Below are 22,341 nucleotides of genomic sequence, written 5' to 3'. Positions count from 1 at the left end.
TTTGATTTCCTATTTTTAGTGTGTACATTGTAATTTTCAACAAGCCGTAAGTATTTTATTTTGATTTATTTTAAACTTTACCATGCTAGTTGTTAAGGACTAATGATTATGATTAGTAGGTTAAAGGATTCGGATTTATATGTTGCAAATCGCTTTTTTGTGACTGCTCTCGCGGTGTTTTAATTACAACCATGGGCGAAAAAACTGGTTGCCCCCACAATCTGGTTAACCTTTAAGTTGGCAACCGGATACCCGGGTATTTTTTTTAACTTTAAACTGAAATAACTTTTGATTCATTGCTTTTATTTACCTGAAATTTTCCGTAGCCTCCCAACTTTTAATTTCTGATTTTTTGGTGCATAAATTGTAATTTTAAACAGTCGGTAAATATTTTATTTTGATTTTTTTTAAACTTTACCACGTAAGTTTGCAACCAGCATACCCGGGTATTCCATACATTTTGTATGGAGAATGACGTTTCTCTTCTTCCTCTTTTCGTATTGTGCTTATTTTCGAGTCAAATTCAAGCGATTCCAAATTTCAATTTGACCGTTATTTTTATAATAAAATGAAAAAAAACTTAATGAATAAATGAAATAAAAGAGAATATATGTTCGGCATTACTTGCTTACAGCATTAGAATATAGAAAGCATTGTTTACCTATGAAAATCGTTAATTTTTTGCATCAAAACGTGTCGAATACCGGGGTATGCCGGTTGCCAACTTACGTGTGTAAATCTGGTTGCCAACTCTACGGTTAAAGGCGAAAGCACTGGGGCTACGAAGTTGAATGGAGTGCAAGGTCTCATGCAAGGTGGATTTAAAAATATCAGGTAGTGGACTCTAGGGCATTTTGACAATTCGTCACTTGACGTAAGGTCCCCAGGATTCAAACTTTGTTTAAATTTATTAAATTTGATCATATAATTTATCTACTCCATTTTTTCGATTGAATATTCTTTAAAAATATATTTTGGATTATTTTGTATTATTCCGTGAATTTATTCTATAATTTATTGTGTTTTCGACATTTTTGATGATAAAAATTAAGAAAGCATTTTTTTCAATTTTCACATAAAATCCTCATTATCTACGAGCCGCATGGACAATTTACGTGAGATTAGAACTCTTACTCACATGATTTTAAATTTCGTGCATAAAGTAATCATCAAATATTTTGTTAATAAATCCCATTTTTTCGATAAAACCAAAAGACATACAAAAATGCACATAATAATAAAGAAATCGGTTCTATTTGCTAAGCTTTGTGTGCGGAAACCAATGGTTAACGGTTCTGAAATGACGTAAAGTCCCTCAACTATGGCGACCCCCCAAAGGCCCTAATCGAGCTCGCAGATTGCTCGAATTTGTTTTGCGGGTAAGCCCTTTTTCACTACCTAATGTTCTTAATGTACCTTGGTGCAAACGTTACCCGGCGCTCTAACACCGATCGAACACGACATCGAACATGAAAAATGTATGGGATTTGACATGTTTGTCTCCGTATTAATACACGATGCGCAATCTCAGATTGCGCATATATTCGTTTTATCAAAACATAAGTCATTTCACGTTGCCAACCCTCAGCTATAAACGTCATTTCTATACATTTTGAGATTGCGCCAAGATTGCGCATAAATTTTCAAGATTATATGTCCGAGATATATAATTTTTTTTGACAGATAAATATATCAAACCAACCCGTTTGACAGATAAATATATGTGCAATCTGAGATTGCGCATCGTCTATTGCTACGGTCTTGTTTGTTTGTGTCTGACAGTGCACCTCCATATGATTATAAGGGTTTGTTCGTGTCGGATGTCGTGTTCGATTGCTGCTAGAGCGTCGCCTTACCCGGCGCTCTAATCGAACACGGCACGAGCAATCTGTTGGATTGCTGCTAGAGCGCTGCCTTAGAATTGTATAGTTCGTTCGGTGTGTTCAACGGGGTCACCTAGAAAATGTGTTTATTTCAATCGTCCGTGTTGCCAACTAGATCATCTTGACGAATCACCCACATCTGCCATTTGTATTCTTTTGAATCGAGAGGTTGCTATTTTCAAGACAGCTGTCGTGGTACGTTTTTGTGTGTGAAGGATGAAGTGACGCTTTTTTTGTGAAGCCGTATAATTTAGGCAATCATAGCAGGTAAATTATCTACAATTGGTAGGTCAATTTGTCAGTAAACTTTAAAATAAATTGAGAATATTTCCATATCGCCTCAGTGATTTCCATCGATATTCAGTGCCTACTAAATGAACGTTTAATCAGTGTGTATGTTCCATTAATGCGATTGAAAGACGAGAGTGGAATGTGAAATGTGTTTCGTTTTACAGCATATAACGCCAATTCCAAGATATGCGGTTTCTGGAATCTGACAGTGCCTTAAGCAGAATGTCGAATAGAAGTTCGATAGTTTTTTTTCATGTACATTCTATCTTCAACAGTAATCATATTTATATCCGATTATAGGATATAATTCGTGGTGCAAAATGGTGCTGTAAACCATCCAATGTAGGCGCCTTCCGAGGGTGTCTAAATGGCGTTGTTTATTTGTGCTACTTGTAACAGCTTTACAACATCGTACGTTGTTATTCTTCCGTTTTGTTGGTCGGCAGCCTTCATAGGCAATATATTTATATATTGTGGTACGTTGCCGGTCTTGTAGTACAGTCGTCAACTCGTACGACTTAACAACATGCCCGTCATAAGTTCAATCCCCAAATAGATCGCGCCGCCATACGTAGGACTGACTATCCTGCTATGGAGGGGGGGATTAATTAGTCACTGAAAGCCAAACCCACAAGTGGGTACAGGCAGGCCTTGACCGACATCGGTTGTTCAGCCAAAGAAGATATTGTGGTACGTTTCACACACAGAAAATTACACTGAACTTCAGTAAAATTTTACTTAATTTTTTGAGCTGAAGGTTCAGTATTCCTTTCAGTAAAAAGAATGTTCACTGAATCATTCACCGTATTAACACACGATGCGCAATCTCAGATTGCGCATATATTCGTTTTATCAAAACATAAGTCATTTCGCGTAGCCAACCCAAAGTGGGTAGAAAGGAGGTGTCGTCATGTAGAACAATTGGGCATCGAGGCCTTAGAAAAAAGCACAAAACCAGGATCGACGGCAGTTGTCAAATGCGACGAATGTTGCTGGTATTTGGATAGGATAAATGAATTGTTTTCGTTTAATTAACATTTGTTTAGCAATAAAAAATAGTACTTTGCATCCACACTCCAAAAATCGGCATTTTACACATTATAATGCAGCTGCTGCCTGTAAACAAATATCGACGGCTGTTGTCAAACTGAATCTCAAAATGGCAACATGCCAAACGCTAATAAGACACCTCCTCAATATTCCACCTTGTAGCCAACTCTGAGCTATAAATGTCATTTCCATACAATTTCAGATTGCGCCAAGATTGCGCATAAATTTTCAAGATTATATGTCGGAGATATATAATTTTTTTTGACAGATAATTATATCAAACCAACCCGTTTGACTGATAAATATATGTGCAATCTGAGATTGCGCATCGTCTATTGCTACGGTCAGTAATGCTCGGTGCTCACCAAAATGACGGGGGATAATAAGACACTGAAAGCCAAGCCCACTTCTTGTGGGACCGACAACGGTATTTGAGCCAAAAAGAGAATAACAAGAATTGAAATACATTCAGTAAACATTTTCTTGGCATGGATTTCTGCCTATACGCGAGCGATTTCAGAATCAGAAAAATTATTAAGACAACATCATAATCCTGAAATAATTATCAACCATTATTATGACTTCATAATCATTACTTCATTGTCGTCCAAGAACATATCCATAGCAATAAGCTGTAATTTTGATAATTGATTTACGCTGCATATCTCAAAGGTCTAGAAATGGTTTTAACTAGTAGTCTTAACAGAGTTCTGTAGATGGGCCCTTTCAGTCTTACGAGAGTTTTATTATTGTCTTATTGGGTCATACAAGACATTCAAATGTAAAAGGGAGGCTTAATGAAATAACTGTAACAACAACGTTAAAACTATGATAAGTTTTAAATTGTCACTTGGGATTGGCTCGGCATTCGGGCGTGGGCAGGCCCGTAGGCGTCATGTGGATGCTCGCTTTCGAAGTCGGAATCGTCCGGCGTAATTCGGAGTCGTTTGGAATCAAAGTCATTCGGAGTCGGAATCGTCCGGAGTCGGTCAAAGTCGTTCGGAGCTGTCGGGAGTCACTCGGAGTCGTTCGGAGTCGGAATCTGCATATCGTTCTGCATATCGTAACTCGTGTGATCGAAAGTGTCCCGCTTTGCGGGTTTACTACAACGCTGTCCACGCACTTTAACGACGTTATAACAGAATCTACCACCGCAGGTACCTACGTAATAAAGAAAAAAAGCTGCGCGTGCATCCTCAACGCTTCTGGAGCTACGCAAACAATAAGCGCAAATCTTCCGGCTTCCTAGGTTCGATCTGCTACAATGAGAACCGAGCTTGCCAGATATGTGCGAATTGTTTGCTACACGTTTTGAGGACACTTTTGTTCCTGACAACATGCACCCGGAGGCCTTCCATGCTGCACTTACTAACACATTTGCAGATGCACTTAAACCCATGCTACCAATCATTAATATCTCGTCTGTCACCCGCGCCATAGATCGCCTAAAGATGTCCTACACCGCTGGCCCTGATGGCATCCCGGCAGTGATCCTGAAAAAGCACTGCGTCGTTGATTGCTCCGTTACTAGTAAAAATCTTCGCGGAATCGCTACTCTCATGCACCTTCCCTGTCTCTTGAAAGGGCTCATGGTTAACAACAATCCATAAGAAAGGCTGCAAGAATGAGGCTTCTAACCATCCCGGCATTACATAAAGCGTGTGACGCTGCGAAAGTGCTTGAGCTGCTTGTATACGAACCGTTACTGGCTTCTGCCCGCAATTACTTCAGTCCGAATCTGCACGGATTTGTCCGTAACATATCAACAACCACAAACCTTATGCAATTCTTCAGTAGCTGCCATAAATCCATTGATGCTCGCTTTCAAGTAGATGTCATTTACATCGATTTAAAAGCCGCCTTCGATAGGATATCTCACGTCATATTACTAGCAAAACTCGACAGACTTGGCCTTCCAGATCCTCTAGCTACATAGCAGTAATCATACCTAATGGACCGTACTTATTCCGTTACGACCCTATCTCTCTAGATCACTTCGTGCTTCATCCGGCGCCCCGCAAGGCTTCAATCTAGGACTTTTACTATTTGTCCTTTACATAAATGATGTTTCCACGATCCTTCCGGACCCGCTCTACGCGAACGACACCAAAATCTCTCGCCAATTCCAGGAACCAGACGACCATCGGATACTCCAGGCTTCACTGGGAGACTTCGTATACTGGTGCACGCGAAACTCCTTAATCATTTATGTCGATAAGTATGTTACCGTTCGCGCTCTCCAGTGCATTTCGACTACACACTAAATGGGCAAACTTTGCAGAGAGCCCATAGTGTCAAGGACTTGGGTGTTTTCGTTTACGCGAAACTCACATTTGAGCAACACCTTGATCACGTTGTGACAAGATGCAGTCTATTGTTAGGATTAGTCGTTAACATGACTCGCGAGCTCTCTGACCCAATCTACACCAAAACTATAGATAGAACGGTGTGGCCTGAATTCTTCTGGTTGCGTAGCTATGGTATCATCTGATTTGCTGAGCGTGTCTATAGCTGATAGTGTGTATTATAATAAGTTCTGAATATCAGATACACATTCTACAATACATTCATTACATTCATTACAATACGAACATGTTATTTAAATTCGTATTCAGCATTCGGCTCTTGCACGGTTTTCGATTGCTGACTTCTGTTCACTTGCTTTTGTCCGAAAAAGTTTAAACAGTCCTGCGGGGAGACGGTTTGAAAGAGATTCGATTCACAGTGCTGCCATAGAAAAGACCGACCAAGCTACCGTCTCCAATCGGACCGCCGAAACAAGAAAAAAAAAAACAAAACATTCTTACACGAAATAAGTATTTCAAACTTGCAAATGTCTCCCCCGTTGCCAAATACCGCAATGCTATTAGAAGCCTTTCTTGGGCCGTGATCGCTTTTCGCATTTTTGTATCCATACGGCTTATTTCTGGACCGACCAAGGCATAAAGACGATCGAAATCTTCTTGTTCCATCCGTATAAAAAGGTTTATGATGAATTTTGCCGTGTTGTTTGATGGACTTCAATTATTGATCTAAATTATATATCATATGCTTTAAAGACAATCAACGCGAAAGCAAACATCACCAATGATATATGGTATCATTTCATAAAATCTGTGGGAGCAGCTAAGTGCCGTTATTGTCGACAAGTACTGTCACACTTGAAGGAATCTACATCAAATTTGAAACGGCATATGGATCGTAAGCATCCGAGAGTTCCGCTGCAGAGGAGTAACCAGCCATCGATATCAGATTCACAATTTGATGCTGGATCAGAAGGTACTTCGGCTCAAACAAATGTTCGCGGCAAAGATTTTTTTTTAAATCCATTAAACCAATGAGCTCAGATGCAAAGAAAGAACTTGCCATTCAATTGCTATTGATGATATGTACAGAATATCATCCTTTTTCGATTGTAGAGGATTAATATTTCACGCAATTTGTAAAAACATTAAATCCTCAGTATGAATCACCCAGTAGAAAAAGCATTTAAAACGGAGCATTGCCTGCGCTGTATAACGATGTATAACGCACTCTGGAAGTCGTAAAGAGGAGTATAATAACAAGTTCATTAATTTTATTAACAGTAGATTGTTGGATTGACATTAACAAAACTAGATTTTGCGCAGTAACAATACATTTTGTAAACAGTTTGTACGATCTTTGTAGTCATTTGCATGAATGTTAGGAATTTTCAACAAGTCATACCGGTAAAAATATTGCCGCTTGGATTACTAATGTAACAGACAACTTCCAATATCTGAAAAAATCTGTTTTGGAGACTGATAATGCTGCTAATATGAAAACAACTATAGTCATATTGAATATTCCTCATCTTTCAGGTGGTGCCCGCACGCTTAATTAAGTACTTAAGGACGAGATATAGTGACGCATTTCGAAAAAAGCTCCAAAGCTACCCAAAAACTGTCTGAGTGACAATAGGATTTGAATTATCCCCAATTAAAGTTAAAAACCCGTTGTCCTATTCGTTGAAATTATGCATTTGAAATGTTTAAACGTTTCAACCAAGACAGAGTTCCATTAGCTTCATGTGGTTGCTGTAGTTGCTGCATTAAAAATCAATTCTAGGCTAGATGACGAAGATTGAATAATAATAGAACAGGATTTAATGTGTTTACAAATTGCGTGAAATATTAATCCCCTACAATCGAAAAAGGATGATATTCTGTACATATCATCAATAGCAATTGAATGGCAATAATGCTGCTGGCGGATGTGTTGCTCCGTCGCAGCGCCCAACGCCGGTGCTTTACACCGAGTCGGGTATATTTTTCCTTCGTCGACCGGAGAGTGCCTCCGACTATAAGAAACGAGCGATTCTGAGGTTTGTGTTCGAATGCGCTTACTTTATTTAGGTTTTCATCTCTTATATACTATTTAGTTGCTGACCGCATATAGGTCAGCTAACTGTAACTATGACTATTTTGATAACAAGTTTTATTTATATTTAATGCGACATGTACCCATGGTTTATGAATTGCGTAAAGTTACTTCCTCGTTTGAACCATAGCATTCTAATAGCATTGCGGTATTTGGCAACGGGGGAGACATTTACAAGTTTGAAATACTTATTTCGTGTAAGAATGTTTTGTTTTTTGTTCTTGTTTCGGCGGTCCGATTGGAGACGGTAGCTTGGTCGGTCTTTTCTATGGCAGCACTGTGAATCGAATCTCACTCAAACCGTCTCCCCGCAGGACTGTTTAAACTTTTTCGGACAAAAGCAAGTGAACAGAAGTCAGCAATCGAAAACCGTGCAAGAGCCGAATGCTGAATACGAATTAAAATAACATGTTCGTATTGTAATGAATGTAATAAATGTATTGTAGAATGTGTAACTGATATTCAGAACTTATTATAATACACACTATCAGCTATAGACACATTGTAAAGCCAAATCACACCATTGCAACACATTCATTATAACACGCTCAGCAAATCAGATGATACCATAGCTACGCAACCAGAAGAATTCAGGCCACACCGTTTATATAAAAACAATTGCGACACACTTAACAGAACCAACCGAAACGTACAACATAAGCAGGAACAGTGTATGCATTATAACTCAAAGCAGGAGCAGTGTAAGCATTAAACCCAAAACAGGAACTTAATGACAAAAACCATTGGTTTTGTCAACAAAAGACAAACGTAACTAGCTTAGTGAAAACAATAACTTTCTAACATACAACCCGGAACCAAAGGTTCGAAGCCTTTAACTTCTTTTGAGTATAAATCAAACCAACTCCGATCATGGCAGATCAGATTCGTTCTCACTGTCAGGATAGGACTATGTCCATCCAACATCTATCGAGTTCTCATTTAAAGAGTGTAGTTATGTCCCCCTGCCCAAGATAAGGCCTCTAAACTCCAAAGTTTTCAGTAAGGGAAACCACCTAAAAGTTTATATGATCGCCTGGACGATCATGTATCGAAAGTCCGCTTCGAAACAGTATCCACCTCAGTTCTGCTTAATTCGGCAAACGATGACCTTCCTTAAAAGATGTTTGAAAGCCACCCTGGCCAACGCGAGTTCAAAGTTACTACATGGCAACCGTCCCAAAATCGAATAAACCGTGACCATCTAAAAACATACCACATGAGTATGGCATAAATTTAGGTTTCTAAATCGTCGATTACCAAACTTGTGAAGGATGTGTATGCTTGTTTAAATAAACATTTGTGGAGCTACGTTAAGGTATGTTTTTATTAACATTATTATTTTTTTTGGAGATCCCACTGTAGCATCGTCTGTTGCAAATGATCTGTGGCATCGTTTTGTTGCTCGGGTGGTAAATGGTTCAACCTTGTCCCCACCCACTGGTCAAACCTGGTAAAATAGTTTCCCGCTGTTGTTGGTGCTAGGATCAGTGCTGGGGTTGGTGCTGGGGTTGGTGCTGGGATTGTTGGTTGCGGTGGAATTGAGGAATAGGAACAAGTAGGGATTGAGTGGGCTTCGGTGGAGGTTTGTAGGTCTAGGTCGTCTTCGTTATCGAAAAGAGAGAAAAATAATAATGAGATAACATAATCAAAAAGTTATTAACAAAAGAAATAAGGTTACATTGCAATCCAACGACGAGCAATACATATGAGTTAAATTTATGAAATATATAATTAATTTATCTTTGTATGTGTTATTAACATTTCTGATGCCGTCCACAGCAGAAAAATGGAAGGAGAAATAAAAAAAGTTTGAACAAAGGCGGAATTTTCCGCATGCAATTGGGTCCATTGATGGCAAACACGTACAAGTGGAAAAGCCTAGTAATAGTGGATCAGAGTATTACAACTATCAACATTATTTCAGCATTGTTTTACTTGCGGTAGTAGATGCCGATTACAACTTTTTACATGCAGATATTGGAGGAAAAGGTGGAATATCTTTAAAAACACACGCTTGTACCAGAGGCTGGAAAACAACAGTTTGAACGTTCCGGAACCTGAACCACTGCGAGTTCCATATGCAATGCGAGTACCTTACTTTCTTTTAGGCGATAAAGCGTTTGTTTTTACCAGGTACTGCATTCGACCATTTGGAGGCATGCATGCGGAAGGGACAATTGAAAGAGTTTTCAACAAACGTCACTCTCGTGCTCGAATGATCGTTGAAAATGTGTTCGGGATTTTAGCCAACCGTTTCCGAATTTTTAAAAGCCCGATTCTGCTAGAGCAATATACAATATATCTCCATAATTTTCTTCGACAGAGTGCTTCACGCAATACATACACTCGCCCTTCATCTTTTGACAGGGTCGTCAATGGGCGTTTTGTAGAAGGCGAGAGAGCTCCAGCTACAATGAGCGGACTACAAGGCATACCCTGTCGCACGCCAAACGACTTGTTGAATATACGTTTACACATTGCACATGATCTTAAGTATAATAACCAACTTAATCATTAATGCAATACAACTCATTGTATGTGCCATTTATTAAGCTGATTAGTAGTTATTAAATCGTAAAATGTGCGTAGATTATATGCAATTACACATTATATGAAAAATATGCTAACCCACATCGTCGCTAGTACACTTGTACCTATGCATTGTCCACCAACCATTGTTTAGATGATATAATGGTTCAACGTGAATCACGCATGGCAAGTTATTCAGATAAAACGATTTATTTGCAATCGTTTTAGAAACACCACATCAACACATGTGTATTGTAGTTTCCTACGCGTATGATTCAGGCTCATGTATTAAGAATTGTTTGTTTTGAACGCTCAATCAGTGGTTCTATGCTTGTTGGTTTTTTCAAAAATGAATTCCTTTGTGAGTATAATGAAACATGAACTAGCAACAGAAATACTTATACAACTTTTTTGTTATACTCATTCCACAAAAGCTTCACGTGTTGAGCAAAACAAAAAACCGTATGAAATAAAATTTGATAGTAACGCGCTCGGATTTGATAGTAAGCCGGTCTCGTAGTACAGTCGTCAGCTCGTACGACTTAACAACATGCCCGTCATGGGTTCGACCCCCAAATAATCCGTGCCGCCATACGTATAATTGACTATCCTGCTATGGGGGGAAATCAATCAGTCACTGAAAGGCAAAGCCCACAAGTGGTACAGGCAGGCCTTGACCGACAACGGTTGTAGACCCAAAGAATAAGAAGAAGAAAAGTTACGCGCTACGGAGCTTATCAAATTTAAAAACATTGGCGTAAACGTCCTACGCGAACATGCCGACAGACTTTCAATGCTTAATTCAGTACAACGCAGCTGGGAGTCCTTGCTATTCGGGAACGGTCCATATGAGGCTTCAACCCATGACGAGCATGTTGTTGCCGTGCCACAGGACCGCCTTTAACTCGCAGTGAAATATAAAATTTACAGATAAATAAAAAAACAACTTACCGTATCGAGATGCGTGCCGTCCTTCATGGTATCATCGAGGAACCTCATCGCGTCGAAGGCGAACCATCTTGGCTGGAAAACGTCCTCAGCCGTTACGAATGATAAAATTATGTCATTGAACACTTTCATATTATTTTAAATTTGATTAGTACCTTCTTCGCTTTGCTAACTTTTACGCAGCTTGGACTTGTAAGTCCGGTAGCTGGTCAGCAGCTTCCTCCACTGGTAACTGGCCTCTTTGACGGTGAGTTCCAAGAGTCCACCAATCTCGGTTCACGCATCCCTTCGCCGAATACCGTTCTTGTAGATATCCGACCGCTTTTTCCATAAAGCAGGCCGTCTTTCCACCTCGGCAATTAGCCGAAGGCTTTGCTCAACGTTCTGGAAGCAAATCAATAATTAAAAAAAAAACTATTAATCTCGACTCAATTACTTATCATTCACCATCCCCATGACCCCGTTCTTATGTTGATGGCCCGGAAGATGCAGCAGTTGTCTTCCATTATCAGTCCTCTAACTTGAAAGAGCTGTAATATAAAATATTTAAATACACATAAACGTTCCTGTAAAAATAAGAAACTTTTTTTTATCGCAGCGGCAACAGCAATAGCTTCCATTGTAGCAGTTGGGGTAGAGGTTGCAGCAAAAATGGTGCAGGAAAACAGGGCCAGAAGGAATAGTTGATATTCCGGATTAGATGAAATATTTCCTGTTGGAAGAAGATCAAAACCGCATAACCTAGATTCCAGGATCCCGAACCAAAATTAGTGTATGCGGACTAATAAAAAACACAACATCCCGTGGTACAGTCAGGTCAGTTCTTAAAGAGCTGCAATATACAAATAAAACATTTCAGTTCAATGGTATATTCCTCTAAAAATAAAGACTAGCTAGTTACATAAAATTAGTACAAATTTTAAATTAAACTCGAAAGCAGCTGTCGTTTTAAAAAAATCGCCGGTAGCTGGAGAAGCAGCAGATGTGATGTTTTTTCCAAGCCGGAAAATACAGGGTTTTCCATTCCTATTAACAACTGTCCACAGTCTACTAGCAATCTTCGATTTGAAAAACACGATTGTCTACCACTTACAAACAAGTCAAGCCGTTTTTGGTACACTGTCCATTTCAATTTCACAATTGTCGTCTTCGAAAACACACGACAGATAAAATTTAGATTTAAAAGTATTTAGATAAAGTACATATTAAACATTAAACATTGGGCAATAAACATATATTATACATACGGTATAGTGATGGTTCGTATCCTCCATCGTGTCGTCGACAAACGCCATGGCTTCGTAAGCAAACCATCTTGGCACGTACACCTCCGATGCGCCTAAAAGAAAAAGAAAATATAAATATTATAAATAATATATCTTTTAATCCTTAATTAATCATCAATTTACCTGCCCCACTATGCTTTGACTTTTTCACTTTACTCCTGTACGTCCTATAGGAGTTGAGGAGGTTTTTCCACACTGCTTTAGCTTCAGCAGTTGGAAGCCCTACCTCACTACCTATAGCCGTCCACCCATCATTTTGGACGTTTCGATTTTTATAGCTGTCCAACTTCTTATTCCATAAGGATGGACGCTTACTTACTGCCTCTATCACGGCACGGCTTTGCTCGATATCCTTTAAAAATATATAAATGTATACATATCACTTATACAAAAATAATAAACGTGTGGGTGTTGGACCGAATATGTAAATACAGTATAGTGAGATATCTAGCTTTTTCTTTTTAGTTTTTTTTTTTCTCTGGCTCAACAACCGATGTCGGTCAAGGCCTGCCTGTACCCATTTGTAGGCTTGGCTTTCAGTGACTAATTGATTCCCCCCCATAGCAGGATAGTCAATCCTACGTATGGCGACACGGTCTGTTTGGGGATTGAACCCATATGACGGACATGTTGTTAAGTCGTACGAGTTGACGACTGTACTACGAGACCGGAGATATCTAGCTACTTTTATAAATAAGTACCTGTTTTGCGTAGTTCCGGACTGTTTTTTTTGTGTTTTCCATTGCTAAAATTATATTAAAACCATTTAAAAATTTAATTTTCTGATTCTTTTTAACATGCACAAAAGTTGTATACATACCGATCGCTTTTTGTTTTTCGTTTGTTTACCATGTGCGATGAAAAGCGCGCGGTAAATTATTCTGTCAAAATTTTACGCTCAAAGTTTACGCCAAGATTTCACCCTCTCGGACCTCATGTAGTAGTTTCATGTTTCTTACAGCAAACATGAGTGTATATTTTTCAAACGTGGCTCTTCCGATGTTTGATTCATCGCTTGAATATGATGAAGTAAATGAAGCTGTGAGCAGTGATATGGATGCAATATCTACTGAAAATGAATCAGATGAAAATAGTGACGCAATGGAGCATGATGCTGATGATAACCAAACCTCTGAAGGGTCTTTCGTGGATGGTTTAAGAAGGTGGGCTTTAGATACCAATAGACGCATCAATCCATTAATTCATTGCTTCGGAATGTATATGTTATGATAGGATAGGATAGGTATAGATTAATCTTCGGCTGCTACAACCCATTTTGAAATTAGGTAGGGCAATGCAGGGATTAGTTCTAGGGTAGGTTACATATATATTATAATGTTTTCAAAAAAAAAAGAAAAAAAAAACACAATAACACAATTACACACTACACTAATAAACCTTTTCAATCTTACTTCACACGCTATCGCAGAAGCACAACACGGCACGGACTGAAAGCGCGGAAACACATGACATACTGGTGAGCGGCTGCTCAAAACGATGAGGCTCGAGGTGACAATCACGGATGAGGCCGGTAGAGAGGCTGCGCAATGGCGGATGAGGCCGGTAGAGCGGCTGCGCAAAGAAAGAAGCGGCATGACCGGTACAACTCGGAAATCGGTGATTCGGTGATTCGGTGATTCGGTGAATCTTGGAACGCAAAATCTCTATCTGCGGCTCGAAACCCCCTGAGCAAAGCGACGGAAGAAATCATTCCCTTTCGCGCATTTTCTCATGCTTTCTTTTTTCCCTCCTACGGCAAATTTGTCAAGCAGCGTTTCGAGCTACCCGTCCCTGGCTCTGCCTCATACCCCTCGCCTGAGCGCGCTGTCGAAGGTTTAGATGTGTTGGTGCGTCAGACGGCCAATAGCTGTCAGCCATCGTCCGTGCTTTTTCCCTCCATAGCGCTATCTCTTTCACGCGTGCAGCCCAATTTTAAGACCGGTACCGCTACCGATAGAAAATGTAAACAAACGTCAACACAAATTCAACCAGTGCTCATCCCTCCCGTGAAAAGTTTCCCGATAGAAAGCGTGAAAATGGCCTCAAATCAGGACAAGAAAAGTGGCTTGATGTCCCATGCAATTTCCCGGCTCTACAAGCAGCGTCTGGAAGAAGTGGAAAGGGAACTCCTTCTTGCCCAGCAGCCAGAACCTCCGAATGTGGGTAAGTGATCGGTGAACGGTGATTATATGCTGAACGGTGAATATAGCAATCAGTGTTTAACAATGGTTTTCGTGACTATATTTTAGATGACCGAGCGCGTGATGCTGTGCCAGTGCAGTTTGAAGATGTTCCGATGCCCATGGAAGTGATCGGTAAGTAACGATCGTTATGCTGTATGCTCCTTATGTTGTGCTCTCATGTGTATCATGTGTTATGTTGCAGACGATGCTGCTCCGCTTAGCGAAAGCGAGGAGGAAGGTACGACCGACGCAAGCAGCGGCGAGGATACAGACGTGGAGGATATTCAGGTCGAGGTGGAAATGCCAGACCATCCGTACGGAGATCTTTCGTGCCAGGATGGCTTGAGGATGTGGGCCCTGCAAACTGGACAAACTCATCGGAGTTTGAACCTTTTGCTGGGCCATTTGCGACATCACTTCCCCCAGACCAAATTGCCATGAGATGCACGGACGTTGATGAACACGCCTGTGTCCGGAGCACCGGAGACAGCCCTTACACCCATCGCAGGTGGGCAGCTGTGGTACCAGGGTGTGGAAAAATGCCTGCTTTCATATTTTCGGTAAGCATGTTTTAAATCTCATTTAACTGACAGTGCTCCTGGTCATGTGCTCATATTTTTTTTCTATTCCAGCGATTGTCAGCCAACCCAGGAGGGGTTCGAGTTGAACATTTTTGTGGATGGCCTACCCCTGCACAAGAGCAGTCGGACCCAATTTTGGCCAATTCTCATGCAGGCTCATAACGTTCCACATACTCCTGTAATGACGGTTGCGATATTCTGTGGCGAATCAAACCCGTTATTCGTCAAGGAGTTTTTGCAGCCGTTTGTGGACGAAATGAACAGACTGTATGTGACAGGTCTGACAATTAAATCCCGCTCTTACTGGGTGGAAGCGCGTGCAATAATTGCAGACGCTCCGGCACGAGCATTTATTAAAGGTATGTAGATAAAATGCACTAGATACAGTCAACGCTTTCATTACGACTAAACCGTTGTAACAATAAATCTCTTGCAACGGGTTAGCGACTGGAGCGCCTAAAATACGTTATGCGTTTGTCCACTTAACCTTTACATTTATATGCGGTGAAACGAGTTATTTCTGATTTTTTGTGTATTTTTTTTTCTTTCAGGTGTTAAATCGCATAAGGCGTACAGCGCCTGCATGTAATGCATTATCGTTGGTGAGTTGGATGGACACCGGATCTACTTCCGGTATGGTGAACAATGCGCGCCTCGGAACTACAAGGATTTTTGTGATGACAAATATCCCACACATGTCAACAACCCTACGCCCTTTACGAGTCTATTAGGTTGCGATAGCGTTGACGATTTTGGGTCAGCCGAAGACATGCACTTAATATACAAGGGCGTAGAGGCAAAGTTGCTACATTTGTGGATAAATGGCTTCCCTGGCGTAACTTGTTACTTGCCACGTCGCCAGCAACGTGAAGTGTTGGTAACCTTCAGATTACCAACGTAAACTGCGCGACCTGCGATACATCCATCTCTGGAAAGCTTCCGAGTACAGGATGTTTCTGTTGGTTGCCGGTTTCGTTGTTCTGAAGGATAGACTTATCGATGCAGCGTACCAACACTTCATGTTGTTGATGATGGCTGTGACGTTTATGTCCACCACATACCATCGCGCTAAATGGGAACTGGCTGATTCATATTTGCATAGGTTTGTGGCAGCCTATGGAGATCTGTACAGCCCAGTTCTCATGAATAGCAACGTGCATAACTTGCTGCACGTTTACAATGACGTTTGCAGGTTCGATGACTAAAAAACATATCAGCCTTCATTTTTTGAGGCATTTTTGCATGACCTCAAAAAGTTGGTGCATTCCGGGAGGCACAGCCTGGTACAAGCGGTCCATCGTTTGCTGGAACTGCAACATGTCATTGTTGCCAAGCGTCAGCAAAACAAACCGGTGGACGAACAATCGGTGCGCACGGTTGGTGTCGACACCATAACGACCGTGCGGCAGATGCGAAAAAACTTTCGCAATCAATGGTTCATGACCAACTCGGGCGAGGTGGTCCGTTACAAAACGGCCACAAAACAGGCAAGGACGTTACGGTGCAGGGGTACGTGTTTTTCAAATAGGTGCTTGCCTTTACGGAACCTTGCCTTTCAACGGAGTCGAATATTTACTCTGCCAACATGGTAGATTTGAATAAGGGAGAATTGCAACATTACGCCAGCAGTACGCTGATGTGCAAGGTAGCTGGTAGGTACATTTGCTAAGAAATAAATGTAAAAAATATGCCTCTTCCCAAACCCCTGGTTAAGTGTTTCGGATCAGGAAGGTAAATAATGAGAAATTATCTTAGGTGCTCTGTGGCAGAATGCATTTTTTGTATTCATGAATTCATAGTGAATTAAATCATTAATTTAACAATAATTCAACTAAAAAACTAACAAAAAAAACTAACTAACTAAACTAACTATGTACAACACGAAACTAAACTTAACTTTACTACCTACGCTATAAAAAAACTTACACTAAACTAACCTAGATTATTATTATGATTTACATTGTGCATTCGTCCATTGTTTGAGTTCATTGAATTGGTAGTATAAGATTTTGCAGGATACCGCAACACGCGTTTAAAAAAATCTACAACGTATGCTGTGATAATGGGCGCCTTCCAGGTCACTGCGGCTTTGCGGAACAGCTCGCATACGTTTGGAAAATGTGCCATCGCTACCTTTCCGTTTCGCCGAGACCACCGGCAACGCGAAATAAAACTACCGTCGAAAACAATATCCCGCACCTCCCTCAACCGTTTTGGTGGGATCCGTTGCCATCACCTCGTTCTGCAACCATGCCAGGCAGTTCTTAGGATTTTGCTTGTCGGTCAACTTCTGCTCCATGCTTTTCAGCTCCTCCTCTGACCGTATGGGCTGCAGCGTGAAACCGTCCGTCGCCGGAAGCGCGTAACCATCTGGATCGGCACATACGATTTTCTGCAATTTGTTTAGTGTCAGCTCGGTAGCCATGGCGGTCTTCCGAGTGACCATCACTTCCTTTTTTAGGGCAACAAATTCAGCGGCGAATTCATCGAAGCGGCGGTTAATTGTTGCTGGCAGCTCGATTATCACCTGCAGCACATCGGTCAGAGGAGGAGCAACGGCAGGAGCATCCGTTGCAACGGCAGCAGGAACTGTTGCAGGAACTCCGGCTTTGGCAGGGACGACGGTAGGGCGGCGCGGAATTTTGGTCTCGACGGTAGCGATGGTCTCGGGAAGCGAGGCTGGAATGGTGTTGTTGGCAGTGGTGTTGGCGGTGGTATTGGCGGTGGTGTTCGCGGTGGTACGGACGGTGGTGTTGGCAGTAGTGTTCGCGGTGGTACGGACGGTGGTGTTGGCAGTAGTGTTGGCGGTGGTACGGACGGTGGTGTTGGCGGTGGTACGGACGGTGGTGTTGGCGGTGGTGATGGCGGGGCGCTTACCCATAACCTTCCGCACGGTAATGGATGGTATGGCGGGGTGACGGGAGTCCTGGCCAATCAGAGCAGAAGGCCGATATTCTGGTACTTTGGAGAACTTGGCCAGCTTGCCACCTGCCCGACCCATTTCCTCCACAGTCGTTGACCGCTTCTGCATTAATCTATATTGTTCCGATGTAAGTATCATACCCTCCTGCTCCTTCCCTGTGGCAACGGTTTTTGCTGGACGAATAACGGTGTTGGAAATAATTTTTATGGTGCTCTTGGTGCCGGTGGTTCGAGTGGTAGAAGTGGTGGTGGTGGTGTTGGTGGTGGTGGCTGTGGTGGTGGTGCTGGTTGTGGTGCTGGTAGTGGTGGCTGTGAAGGAGGCTGTGGAGGTGGCTGTGGAGGTGGCGCTGGTACAGCCCTGCGGCAGCCAATAAGCCGCACTGTATCGAACAGTTCCACTGGAGTGCCCTTCCGGATTCATGGTTAGCTAGATGAAGGAGTTTAAATTTAAATTAGAATCATACACATCCGTTTCCATCGCGGTCAACCGGTCAAATCGGAACGGGCATGGAACATGGAACAGGCCAGGTCAATCCAGCGATCGAGTCAACCACGGCACGTAAGAATTAGAATAATAAATAAATAAACACTTACCAATGTATATAACCAATGTATATATATGTATGCGCTGATTAATCTGCAAAAACTCCCTTGGAAAAATAGCACGCAAACTAGCCACTGCACACGCGCAAGTCTCGAACGGATATGAGACGGCACCAGCAATACAGCGACAATATCAATACCAGGAGTCGAGGAGTAGTAGTCTGTGGAACGAACGAAATGAGTACATGTGTGCAATACAGAAAGCCCTTCTCCTTCCCATTATCATAAACCAATACCTTTTTGAGCCTTTTAAATACATGGGCGCTGTAGTGTCCCGCTGTGCAAAGCGACGGAAGGCGTTATGGCGTTCTGAGAATTTTATCATGCCTTCCTTTTCTCTCCAACGGCAAATTTGTCGAGCAGCTCGTCGAGCTGCCCGTCCCTGGCTCCACCTCATTCCCCTCGACTGAGCGCGCTGCCGAAGGTTTGGATGTGTTGGTGCGTCAGACGGCCAATCGCTGTCAGCCAACGTCCGTGCTTTTTCCCTCCATAGCGCTATCTCTTTCTCCCGTGTGGACAATGCTTATGAGTTGCTGTGGCGCCTAAAAATGCCGTTAACAAACATTGCGGCGATGAAGTTGCATTTTCACAAATCAAACCAAAAAAGCGCAATAAGTTCAATTGCTGCAATGTAAAAATGATTAAGGAATCGCTAGTTTACGCTGGAGGGTTTGCTGTGCAACGCGCTGAACTCTAATTCGCATTGACACGTTCAGCCCGGCGCTGATTTTCATCAACTTTTCGTTCCACCAACATCAAGAACGCAAGCTGATTGTGAAACCAGCATCCTGGAAAGTTCACTGGTACTCCCTGGGACATGTCATCGTGCTGAACGTGTTAAGCATTAAGCATAACTTTGTTACCCTAAGCTTTTGTTTTCGTATGCTGTAGATTACATAGATATGCTAAGTATCCTGCGCATGGTTGTGAGTGTGCGTGTGTGTGCACAACTGTCGCCAAATGTGTTTTCTTCCGGAATGTTATGATCAATCGGTCAAAGAAAGGAAGGTGTTCATGAAAGGCGGAAAGACGAATTGAGGCCCCTGTCAATGGTAACTGATGACCGGGAGGAAGGGGTACTGACACACAGCTGTTGGAAGATTGAACAGTATACTTAAATTGCCGGCAGATGGATGGGGGGGGAGGGGGGTTGGCCATGGGACTCCTACGATCATCGGTCGCAGGCCCTAAAATTGTTATCGCCATGGGGGGAGGGGAGGTGCAAATGGTTCTCCAGGTTCTTCTTTCTGGGGGCCCTTGTCGCTAATACTCTGTCCACTTGTAGACATACGGCATAATACAGATTAGAGATCTTCGGCGACCGCCTAGTCCGCCTATCGTTAGATCCGCCGATGGTTCATGACGGTGTTTTTTTTTTATCGTGGACGTGCATCCTTCCCCCTGCCTGCAGCGTATGCATCGAGCAGGAGACAGTGTGGCAGTATGCAAGTAACCCGCTGGATGGGAGCGGTCGCGAGGCAACGCCATCGTTCCGCACATCTGCATGCCCGTCGTGGGTTCTAACCGCGTATGAACCGTCCGCCGTAGCAAGAGGTGACTATCCGGCTACGTGGTACTTAAGTCCTGAAAAGGCCGGCATGATCGCGTAGGCCATTACGCCAATAATAATAATAATAATAATAATACTAATAAGAACTTAGCATAGCAGCCCACACTCGGGGAAGGTTTTTGTTTTGACTTTGGTGCTGGTGGGTCTACCGCTGTGGCGCGACAAATGCACGGAATGCACTCGACCAAAACATGAACCTACCGATCCGAACCCATTCCAAGGCATTGCCGGTCAATCGGCGTCATGATAACTACTCCAAACCAACAAGCCACCAGATTCTGGGCGGACAGGTGCAGCACCATACGTGCACCGTAATAAACAAATCCAGAATCCTCTTTTGTATGGATTCAATTCAAAATGTTGTTTCCACTTGCATCCGCTAGCGGAATTGGAAAGAAATGTGCTACATATCACACGCACGTTTGCTTAGATCGTGTGTCTTTTTAATACACCCAACAGCAGAGCCGATCGCAAAGATGCCAATCCAATGGTTGTGTTGTCTCTCAGGTAGCGAGATCAAAAATGCATGGACTTTGTAGCCGCAGCGGATGAAAATGTACCCATCAGAATCAAATAGTTTTGAGGTTTCCAAACACACACACACACACAAACACGCGCGCGCAAACTCACACACAAACACGCACGCGCAAACTCACACACACACACACACACACACACACACACACAAACACGCGCGCGCGCGCACACATGCATGAACGCGCGCACGCCAGCACGCACGCACACACACACGCACGTACGCGCGCCCGCGAGCATGAAAGCGCGCACGCCAGCACGCACCCACGAAAGCGCGCTCGCGAGCACGCACCCCCGAAATCGCGCAAGCACGCACTCCCCCCCACTAGACCAATCCCCCCCCCCCTCCACGCATGATCGATTACGGCTACCTTATCGGTAGAACGGTTGGTTCAGCTTTCTTGTAGCATCCTCATTCAAAGCGCCGGGCGGGGTGGGGGATCGCGACATGATAGAATGAACGGTCACTTTCCCCGCGCTGTGTGTGTGTGTGTGTGTGTGTGTGTGTGTGTGTGTGTGTGTGACGAGACCCGAAAACTCGAGACAGATTTCGGCACATTAAAAAAAAATTTCATAGCCACTATACATTGTGCTACATGATGCTTAGAAGGTCGTTGAAGCATCAAACATGTTCAAATTAAAAAATATTAGATTAGTGTTAGACGTTCTCCTACGCTTGTTTTAAATAGGCTTCTTCACCCTCAATTGGCAGGGGCATCGAATGGTCTCATCAGCAGCGGCACGAAATAAAATAAACCATCAATACACCGATAACACTTTAAATCCCAAAATGAACCAGCTTCTCCCGCATCGTCAAGGTCACACACAAATTAATAAATGCTAACACCCACCAATAACAATACACAACCGCAATGCACATATGAGTATCAACGCATACACCACAACAACCAATCAGCTGGCAGCGGAAGGCATGGGCAGAAGCGCAAGTAAGGCAAGGCAAGGTGAGGGAGGGAGAAGAAGCGGACGAGAAAATGGGCGCCAATATTTTTAAATTTTTTTTACCGTTTTTTTTGCTCCACCGCCATAAATAGTTCGTCCATTTCGCCAATAGATGGCGCTAAACTTGCTCGACCCAGCGCGGGAATCGCTGAAGTCCAGCGCGGGGAACTGCTCGAATTTGCGCAGCGGGGTGTAACTTTTTTTTATCGTTATCCACCAACACAATTACATTGCGCCAAATTTGAATTGGTAGAAAGAGATAGCCGTTTGTTCGCATTTGCTCTCTCTCTCTCGCCGCGCCTTCAAAAACTGCAATAAATACGCTGGCTATCGTAGTTTTGGCTGAAGTCTAGCGTATTTTTTTGCGTATTTTTTTGACATAAAACGACGCAAAAAACTACGCAGAAAACTGCTCGAATTTGCACAGCGGGAAACTTGGCGAAATTTATGTGAATGCGTATCGCGATGAGATTACGGCGCATACAGATACGTACATTTACACCACAATGAAATACCAGGAATGGGGAAGAGACAGGAGCATTGCAAAGGGGCGCTGTTAACATGTTGGTGCACGATTCAGCTAGACGAAGGGTTGGCCTG

At 42.5% G+C, this 22,341-nt stretch overlaps 1 protein-coding gene and 2 long non-coding RNA genes across 4 annotated transcripts; 2 read left to right on the top strand and 1 right to left on the bottom strand.

The window, feature by feature from the left end:
* Positions 1-1,917: 1,917 nt before the first annotated feature.
* Positions 1,918-14,067, top strand: LOC120894693. Its single transcript, XR_005738223.1, has 3 exons — positions 1,918-2,150; positions 13,350-13,551; positions 13,818-14,067. It is a non-coding gene; the product is annotated as an uncharacterized LOC120894693 (long non-coding RNA).
* LOC120894692 lies at positions 12,544-13,298 on the bottom strand. The gene is made up of 3 exons (XR_005738222.1): positions 13,209-13,298; positions 13,090-13,133; positions 12,544-12,740 (listed from the first exon to the last, which is right to left on the bottom strand). It is a non-coding gene; the product is annotated as an uncharacterized LOC120894692 (long non-coding RNA).
* Positions 14,068-14,265: 198 nt separating the features above from the next.
* LOC120894690 lies at positions 14,266-16,792 on the top strand. 2 transcript variants are annotated; one of them, XM_040297444.1, is made up of 5 exons: positions 14,266-14,551; positions 14,638-14,703; positions 14,774-15,131; positions 15,204-15,511; positions 15,704-16,792. In XM_040297444.1, exons 1-3 carry the CDS (start codon positions 14,425-14,427, stop codon positions 15,010-15,012), a joined length of 432 nt encoding a protein of 143 aa, XP_040153378.1. In that variant the 5' UTR covers positions 14,266-14,424; the 3' UTR covers positions 15,013-15,131; positions 15,204-15,511; positions 15,704-16,792. The 2 variants fall into 2 exon arrangements, with proteins under 2 accessions (XP_040153378.1, XP_040153377.1); XM_040297443.1 differs by lacking the exons at positions 14,266-14,551; positions 14,638-14,703 and having other exon boundaries at positions 15,024-15,131.
* Positions 16,793-22,341: the final 5,549 nt, after the last annotated feature.

Source organism: Anopheles arabiensis, chromosome 2 (assembly GCF_016920715.1).
Source record: "Anopheles arabiensis isolate DONGOLA chromosome 2, AaraD3, whole genome shotgun sequence".
Classification (NCBI taxonomy): Eukaryota; Metazoa; Arthropoda; class Insecta; order Diptera; family Culicidae; genus Anopheles; species Anopheles arabiensis.
This window is presented reverse-complemented; position numbering and strand designations above follow the sequence as displayed.